The 8,976-nt window shown below is 38.7% G+C and overlaps 1 protein-coding gene across 1 annotated transcript; it reads left to right on the top strand.

The window, feature by feature from the left end:
• Positions 1 to 2,271: 2,271 nt before the first annotated feature.
• Positions 2,272 to 8,976, top strand: LOC136333293 (sperm-associated acrosin inhibitor-like). The gene is made up of 5 exons (XM_066272233.1): positions 2,272 to 2,312; positions 5,767 to 5,843; positions 6,783 to 6,820; positions 7,794 to 7,912; positions 8,792 to 8,976. Exons 2-5 carry the CDS (start codon positions 5,777 to 5,779, stop codon positions 8,835 to 8,837), a joined length of 270 nt encoding a protein of 89 aa, XP_066128330.1. The 5' UTR covers positions 2,272 to 2,312; positions 5,767 to 5,776; the 3' UTR covers positions 8,838 to 8,976.

Raw genomic sequence — 8,976 nt, 5'->3', positions numbered from 1 at the left:
CTGTATTGCTATGAACTTCCCTCTCAGGACTGCTTTTGCTGTGTCCCATAAATTTTGAGTTGTTGTATGTCCATTTTCATTTGTTTCAAGGAAGTTTTTGGTTTCCTCCTTGATCTCATTTTTAATCCTCTCATTATTTAATAGCATGCTATTTAGTTTCCAAGTTATTGAATGTTTTTCAGTTTTTCTATTGTAGTTGATTTCTAGTTTTATACTGTTTTGATCAGAAAAGGAGTTGATATGATTTCAATCTTCTTAAATTTATTAATACTTGTTTTGTGTCCTAAGTGTGGTTTGCCCTAGAGATTGTATCTTGAGCACTTGAATAAAATGTATATTCTACTGCTTTGGGGTGAAAGGTTCTGAAGATATCTATTAAATCCAGTTGATCTAAAGTGACATTAAAGGCCACTGTTTCTTTGTTAATTTTCTGTCTGGAGAGGTTCTATCCATTGATGTTAGAGGGGTATTAAAATCCCCTGCTATTATGGTATTGCTGTTGATCTCACCCTTTTTCTCCATGAAAATCTCTTTTATATATTTAGGTGCTCCTATATTAGGCACATATATATTTATAATAGTTATATCTTCCAGTTGTAAAGCTCCTTTTATCATTATGTGGTAGCCATTATCTCTTACTCTAGCATTTGTTTTAAAATTTAATTTGTCAGAGATTATTATTGCTACCTCAGCTTTCTTTTTCCTTTCTGTTTACATGAAATACTTTTTTCCATCCCTTTATTCTCAGTCTACGTGTATCCTTTGTTTTGAGGTGGGTTTCTTGTCGACGGTATATGTACAAGTCCTTTTTTCTTATCCATGTAGCTACCCTATGTCTTTTGTTTGGAGCATTTAATCCATTTACATTTAAGGTTATTATTGATATGTAGTTGTTTATTTCCATTTTATTCTTTAAATCTAAAATGCTCTTTCTTTTTATTTATTTTTTCCTTTGTTCTTTTTACAGCAAGCCCCTTAACATTTCCTAAGTACTTGTCTGATTGTAATAAATTCCTTGAGGGTTTTTTTTTTTTTCTGGGAAGCTTTTATTTCTCCTGCAATTTTAAATGACAGTCTTGATGGATAAAAAAGTCTTGGTTGGAGGCTCTTATTTTGCATTACTTTGAATATTTCTTGCCATTCCTTTTTGGCCTTACGTGTTTCTGTTAAAATGTTGGATGTCATCCTTATGGGGGCTCCTCTATAGGTAATTGACTTCTTTTCTCTTCCTGCTCTTAGTATTTCTTTCTTTATCTCTTAATTTTGGTATTTTAATTATGATGTGTCTTGATGTAGGCCTCATTGGGTTTCTCTTTACTGGGACTCTCTGTGCTTCTTGAACTTTGTGACCTTTTCCTTCATCCATTTAGGAATGTTTTCTGCTATGATATCTTCAAACAGGTCTCTATCCCTTGTTCTATCTCTCTTCCTTCAGGAATGCCTATGATGCAGATGTTATTTCTCTTCATATTGTCACAGAGTTCTCTTCTAGTTTCCTCAGACTTTTTGAGCCTCTTTTCTTTTTGCTGCTCTGTTTATGTGTTTTTGTCTTGTCTTCTAATTTGATCCTCTGCTTCAACACCTGTTTTTGATTCCTTCCTGTGTAGTATTCATTTCTGATATGCTAATTGTCATTTCTGATTGATTCTTTTTTCTGATTTCAGTGTCCTTTTTGATGGTTGCAATTTCTTTAGGTGCTCCTTAAGTCCATCCATTGTTGCTCTGAGATCCTTAAGCATCCTAACAGTTATTATGTTCAACTCTGCATTGGTAATATGGTTACTTCCATCTCATTTAGTTCTTTCTCTGGGGATTTCCCTTGCTGATACATATCGATTACATTTCTCTGTCTTCTAATTATTTCTGTGTGCCATTTGCAAGCTTGTTTGATTTGTGCATCTGAGGTTGGTATATGGAATGCAGCCCCTCCTCCAGGGCTATATCCTTCAGCCTCTGTTGGTTGCTTGAATTTTAATTCTCCTTATCAAGTTGAGCTGCTTAAAAGTCCTAATTTCCCTTAAGTTTGTTTGCTGAGCTCAGCAGGGAACCACCGTATTTAGGATGGGGGTAGAGGGCTTACCTTGCTCTTTGGCCTCTGTTAAAACTCTATCCAAGAATGCAGGGGGTATGATCTCTGTGAACCAGAAGGTGTTTTCTGCTCAGTTACTCTCTGAGGGCAGGGTGCATATTCCATATCAGAAGGGGGAGGTATTGCTCAGGTCTCCCCCCAAATCTGAGTCACTGCACCTTCTTTTTGTTCCTCCTATCAGAGTGGCATCTCACACTGATTGAAGCTGGAGAGCTTTTTGGAGGTGGGTAACTTGGCATTATGCTATGTTTGTCCTGGATAGAGGGAGTGCCCATTCCCCTAACTATGGCTGATTTGGTATTGGAGAATGACTCAGCTCAGTTATTCTTCTCCCCATCACCATTTGTGTCCCCCTGCCTTGATCTCCACACTGGCTTCACACAACAGCAGTTCTCTCAGTCCTCCTCACACCTGGAGCCCCAGGCAAGTAGATGTAAGTGATATTTTCTGCACTGGCCCTTTAAGGCTACAACTTCTTTGCTAGCTGTTTCCTACAAACAGAAATCTCTCTCTTCTTTAAACTCAATACTATCAGGCTGCTCCTTCAGTTTCTTGGTTTCTGGCTGGGTTTTGGTCCTGGGACTGAGGACCCTCACCTCTCAGGGTCTTCCTGCCCATAATTAGAAATCCTCTGGACTCTCACCTCAGGGTCTCCCTGCCCACAATTAGAAATCCTCTGGACCCTCAGCCACTCCTTGCTACTCGAAGCAGGGGAGCCCCCCACTGTGTCCCTGCTATTCCTACCAGACTCAGTGTGGTTTCTTTGGTACTCCTTAGTTTTTGAGTCCTATTCTTTTAGTCCAAAGTTGATTTTTCTTGATGATTGTTTTTAAAGTAATTTGTAATCCAGTTTGGTCCCATGAGATGGCAGTTTGTATGTCTTCCCACTCTGCTGGCACCTTGGGGAATCCTTGCCTCCCTCATTCTTAACACTCCCTACCAGAGTTGTACATTTGTTATGAACCTACACTGACACATCATTGTCAAAAAAAGCCCAAAGTTTATCTAATGGGTTGACTCTTTGTGTTACACTTTCTATGTGTTTGGAAATCAAGTGAATCTGGAAAGTATCTCCTTGTGCTTTTGGGTTGAATTTGCCTGTGTACTACTGATAATCTTGTTTTTATGTGCTTATAATGCACTTGAATATCTTAATGAAGAAATCTCTTTTCAGGTCATCAGTCCATTTTTTAAAATGGTATTACTTAGTCATTTCTATTATTTATTTTTTCTATAGTGAGAAAGAGACAGAAACAGCGAGACGGCTAGACAGGGGCATACAGACAGGAAATGAGAGAGAGATAAGAAGTATCAATTCTTCCTTGTGGCACCGTAGTTGTTCATTAATTACTTTCTCATATGTGCCTGACTAAGGGGCTACAGCAGAGTGAGTGACCTCCTTACTCAAGCCAGAAACCTCAAAATCAAGCTAGTGATCTTTGGCCTCAAGGTAGCGACCTTTTGGGTAAAACCAGTGACAATGGGGTCATGTCTATGATCCCACATTCAACCCAGAGACCCCGTGCATAGGCTGGTGAGCCTGCACTCAAGCTGGATGAGCCTGTACTCAAGCTGGATGAGCCCTGGCTCAAGCCAAAAGAGCCTCTGCTCAAGTCAGTGACCTTGGGATTTTGAACCTGGGTCCTCAGCATCCCAGACTGATGCTCTATCCACTGCATCACCACCTACTTAGGCTTTATATTCATTTTAAAAAGTTGAAACTTTCTTTCCTTGTAGTTTAATGTACATAGAAAAGTTAAGAAAAGGGTACAGAGATTTTCCATATATACTCTTGCCACCACCCTTAGGTAGCCTTCAGTATTAGCAATATCCTGCACTGGGCTGGTACATTTGTTACTGCTGATGGAACTGCAGTGACACATCATAATCACCAAAGCCTATAGTTTACATTATGTTTAATCTTGATGGTGTACACTCTATAAGTGGTATCTGCTGTCTCGGCATAAATGAATCAGAAGGCTTTGCAAAATTTAAACATAACAGTTTTACTCAAGGGTCTTAGGATTTGCAAATCAAAAACAATGCTTGGTAAACACTGAGTTTTTCAAAAGAAAGAGCAAAGTTAAGAGTTCTTACAATCAAAGGTACATCTTGAAAAGAACCAGTCCTGAAGGCTTAGCCTCCAAATTCTTTCAAACTAGAACTTTTCCATGTTTGATGTTCTAACAGATGTCACTCTGAACACAAGAACATTCCTTCCTAAGTTCTTCATTCTTTCCTAAGTCTTTCAGAGAGTTATCTATGAGAATTTATATATCTGCAGGCATTGGTGCAACACTGAAAAGTTGAAGAGTTTGAGTCCTCAGGCTAATTAAATTGAAATCTATTTCTCCTGTTTCAGCCCATTTGCTTTGAACTAGTTTTCTCAGCTTGACCACACAGACTTTATTTTGAGTCAGCTTAGCAATACTGACTTCATCTTGTTTTCTTTACTTATTCTTCAGATCATATTATTCAGTATATAATTTAGGGTGTTATCCCTTGTGTTCTCAACTTCATTTCTGAGCCTTCTTTCTCTTCTAATCTAATACTTTCACACTGTCCTCCAGCCCACGTTCCACAGCTGGCTGCCCACATTTATCTCGGGCTGTGAACATTTCAAGTGGTGAATTTGCATTATACCTTTAGGAGATGTTCCCATGGAAGGAAGTCAATTAAAGGAACCTGATAACTCTCTGTTCTAGTACTTAAGACTTTAGGATCATTTCCATTTATCTCAAAATTTAAAAAGTCTAATAAACACCCAAATTCCCAAATTTATTCTGCTTCTAGTGTTACAAACTATTGAGGGCCTACAAATGCAACTAATTAGAGTTTTCCAAAATGTATTCTCTTTCTTCATTTTATTCTCCATTCCAACTCTGTAGCTTGAAAAACTTTTTCACATCACTTCTGTATCTTAGGGATTCAAAGCACTGCCTAACTTAAATCTCACTGCCTACTTCTGGGCATACCAGATAAGATTGTCCCAAATCTCCTGCTGTGGAAAGACCTATTATGAATTATTTGTGCGGCATTGTTCAAAAGCTGTTCTACAGCCTCCAGATAGAACACAGAGGACCTCTGTGTCTCATGATATCATGAGCCATCTATCCCCCTCAAGCTCCTTACCAGCAGGCTGATAAAAGGCAGCTAAGGAGGCTCCTTAGCTGGGAGAAGGAGGTTGAGAAGGAAGAGTGAATGAAGCACAGTCCCCAGAGCGGCTGGCCACTCTCCATGGTCTTCTCTGTTTCAGGAAAGGCAGGTGGGAAGTCTTCAGGTGGCCTTGGTGTGCAGCAGTGCTGTGGGGACAACTGCTGGCCAGTCCTTCTGCACAGTCTCTAGTGTCAAAGGTCAACTGAGATTCCAATGTGTGTATTCCCTGAAATAAGGTTAGGCCTCCGTGGGCCGAGCCACGAGTTAGGAATGGATATTTCTTTCTTAAGTTTGCCGACACTGTGTCCTGATTTTTCCTTCAAGACTCTACGAGACCCTCTGTTCATTTCTCTATGTCTTCTTGACCCTACCTGTTGGGGAAGAAAAAGGCAAATGTCCAATATAACCTGGAATCTAGGGCAGTAGAACAGGTCCTTCACTTGTAAGATACTATTTTTAGAAGTTGGTGACTTGTCTCTGTGTCATGTACTATAAACATTCCTTTTGGGTTTCTTCTACAGACTTAATAAAATGTCTTTCTTCTCACTGTTGATCAAGTCGATTTTCATCACTGCCTTGGTGTTTCCTCTTTATTCTGGTGAGTACAGTTTTCACTTCTGGATGAGGCGAGTCACACATCTTGGAAAATGCAGGAGATGATTACTGTTATCTGGATGGGGAGCAGCTCCTTGTATTAGATTTGCAATACCTACACTGGCCTCATGAAAGGGAGACTATTCCAAATACCTTTTATAAAACTGCATGGGTGGACTACTTTTTCCCTTCTTGCTCTAGAGATGGAGACAGAGAGGGGGCTAGAATGAGCAGTGGAATTTAGTTTTAGGTTCATTAATGACTAAGGCATTGACCTAATCTTTTTCATTTTTGCTAGCTGGTTCCAAGGTTGTTAAAAGCAGAGTGTAGGAAGTAATGATATTTATATATCAGATATGCCTAGACAGTCTGATTTGTTGATTGCCAGTTGTAAGTCTGCTAAAATCAAGCCCTGCGTAAGGTGAGAGCTCATTGATCCCTCTCCTGACAACTGACCTTCCTTTAAGCACAAGAGACTGGTGAATTTTAGGGGAAAGTAGCTGTGAGGTGTCAAAGATCCCTGATATTAGAACTGAGTACTAATTCATTAAGTAGTAATTCATTTCTTCATGTCACGTGACTTTATGCATGGAATATGAAGTGTCATTAAGCAAGGCATGGTATTCTCTGACTAGCATGCCTCATTCATAATAAAAATATAAAGAACTACAGTATACTCACGAAGAGTGTGGTGATTATTACACTATATATAAAATTACTTTTCACAAAGTGAGGATAGTTTGGAATGATGATTCTGAATTTGGAGCTATTTTGTGAACTTAACTGTATTGATACATTCACAGAAGTCTCACCTCAGAACTTGCAGTGTAGGCCAATTACATAGTATTTTGCTTCTAAAAGAGATAGGTTCTTCACACCAGAGATTGATTCTTTTCCTCTGTTCTTCAAATTTTTTCCAATTTCTTTTGTGTGCTTGTTACAGAAACTGGTTTTTCACGTTCAAAACGCAGACAGAGAAAGGTAAGTTAATAATGACTCACTTGCAATTTGAAAAACATAAACTGTAAAATTTTATACATTGTAATTTTTATAAAAAATTTCAATAAGCAAAATGTGCAACAGAATGACCTTTCAAAACTATTGTACAAGCAATATTATATTACAGTAAGTTAAAGGAATAAAATTTAGCCAGCGATGTAAAAACATTTGGTATTTTTTACTTAATAGAATTATCCCATTATCCAAAGATTCCATTATTGGGTATCCTTGTTATATTCAAGCACCATGTAAAGCTTTATATTCAAGCACCATGTAAAGCTTACAGTGTATTTAAAGTAGTATTCTTTATCCTAGCAAAACAAGAGGACTAAAAGTGTTTCTCCACTTAAACATAAAAAAGTAAGAATTTTCATATTTTCACAGAGCATATTATATAAAAGCAAAGAAAATGAACTACAGTTCTACACATCAAAGGAGATAAAGGTTACATAAAAATTTTAAAAGCTGGTCATATAAGAATGTATACAACATTGTTTATTTATGTTAATTTCCAATGCTGCCATCACTAACCAAGTAGATTTATGCAAATACTAGTCTATATGAATACATACATATGTGGCGATATTCTGAAAGTACAGATTCCCCAGCAGTGAAACCACTGAGACAGGTAAGGACATTATGAACACAGCCGTGTTATGATTCCTTGGGGTGGGAACTAACAGAGAAATGCGGGGCAGGGTGAGGAGCAGTGAGCACAGAGTGGCTGCATCATAGAAACACACTCACACACCTGTCTGCCCCTTAAAAGTATATAATATTGGGGTTGATAAAATATTGCAGAAATATTTTATGTCTCAGTTGTTTGTTTGTTTCTAAGCCTCAATAATAACATATTTTATTCCATTTTGATGTATGGTATCTTGTGTTAAGAATGAAGAACATTGTATTTAAAAAGCATTATCTAACAAATTTTATGTCATTCTTTATGTTTAAGGAACCAGTCTGTGATTTTTCTAAGAAAGACACATACGCTTGCACCAGAGAATATGATCCAGTCTGTGCAACCAATGGTCAATCTTATTCCAATCCTTGCGTTTTCTGCATTAAAGTAATGTAAGAACACAAAGTAAATATCGGCTCTCCCAAAATACTGAAGAAACCATCACAGAATGATAGGAAAAGCCAGTTTCTGATGGCCTAGGCTCAGTATGTCTGGAAAATAACTGAACTAGCTGGGTAACTGCCACAGAAATGCATGGGGACCTTTCCCAGAAGTAGTTATCCTTCAAGTAGTTTTGTGTCTAACCACTCAATTTAAGTTTCCTGGATATTCTGCAATCATATAATTAACATAATTTAATACTATGACTTACTAATTGATTTCTGAAGCCCATATAGTAACTGATAATCTCTGTGATGTAGCTTCAAGCTACAGAGAGTATAACTGAGCAGAAACCCTACTGACTACCAAATTGGAAATCCATCAGAATGGGCCTGTTCATACTTGGAAGGGACAGATGGCCACCTTGTCTCCCCCCTCTATGACTGACCCCAAACCTTTAAGGGAGCACGTTCCAGGACCCTCCCACCAAACCTCCCTTGATATATGCTCACTTCAAAGAGGGTTGTGTTCAAAAGTTCAGCCAGCCGTCCTCCCTCCTGCCTCATTTGCTCTCATGGGTGTTTCCTCTATTTTAATCCCCAAAATGGCTTCTACTTCTAGGAAACCACTCAATCAGTCTCTAATCGCCTCCTCTCTCAAGACTGGGTGGGCTCCAGGACTGTGTCAGGGCTGAGCATGTAAGGGTCAAGCAGCCCCAGTTGGGAATAGTGTGCAGGGTTGGGGAGCACATGGGGCCCAGCTGCAGTGGAAGAGGGGCACAGCCTTTGTACATTGTGCTCCTTAGTTGGAAGAACTTAGTGCAATACCCAGGTAATTTTCAGTGCTGTTTGTAATCACATCTTTTTTTCCCCCTAACTTTTTCATTAAAGGGAACATGGTGGAACATTTTCATTTAAACATTATGGGAGATGCTGAGTCTGCCTGAGCTACATATTCCTATGGCTTTTATCGCCATCCTATGCTGCAGTGAATTCTACAACCAACTAGAGTCTTCTCAATGAGGGCTCTCAGTTCCTAGGTGACCAGATAAAGCCTTCTGTAGAATATAGGATGT

This window comes from Saccopteryx bilineata, chromosome 4 (genome assembly GCF_036850765.1).
Source record: "Saccopteryx bilineata isolate mSacBil1 chromosome 4, mSacBil1_pri_phased_curated, whole genome shotgun sequence".
Taxonomy (NCBI): Eukaryota; Metazoa; Chordata; class Mammalia; order Chiroptera; family Emballonuridae; genus Saccopteryx; species Saccopteryx bilineata.
This window is presented reverse-complemented; position numbering and strand designations above follow the sequence as displayed.

What these genes read in the sequence shown, in the direction of transcription:
- LOC136333293 (XM_066272233.1), top strand. Translation starts at nt 5,777, where the DNA reads ATGTCTTTCTTCTCACTGTTGATCAAGTCGATTTTCATCACTGCCTTG. An exon ending in CAAAACGCAGACAGAGAAAG is followed by an intron (nt 6,821 to 7,793) that starts GTAAGTTAATAA and finishes TTTATGTTTAAG; the next exon opens with GAACCAGTCTGTGATTTTTC. An exon ending in GTTTTCTGCATTAAAGTAAT is followed by an intron (nt 7,913 to 8,791) that starts GTAAGAACACAA and finishes TTTTCATTAAAG; the next exon opens with GGAACATGGTGGAACATTTT.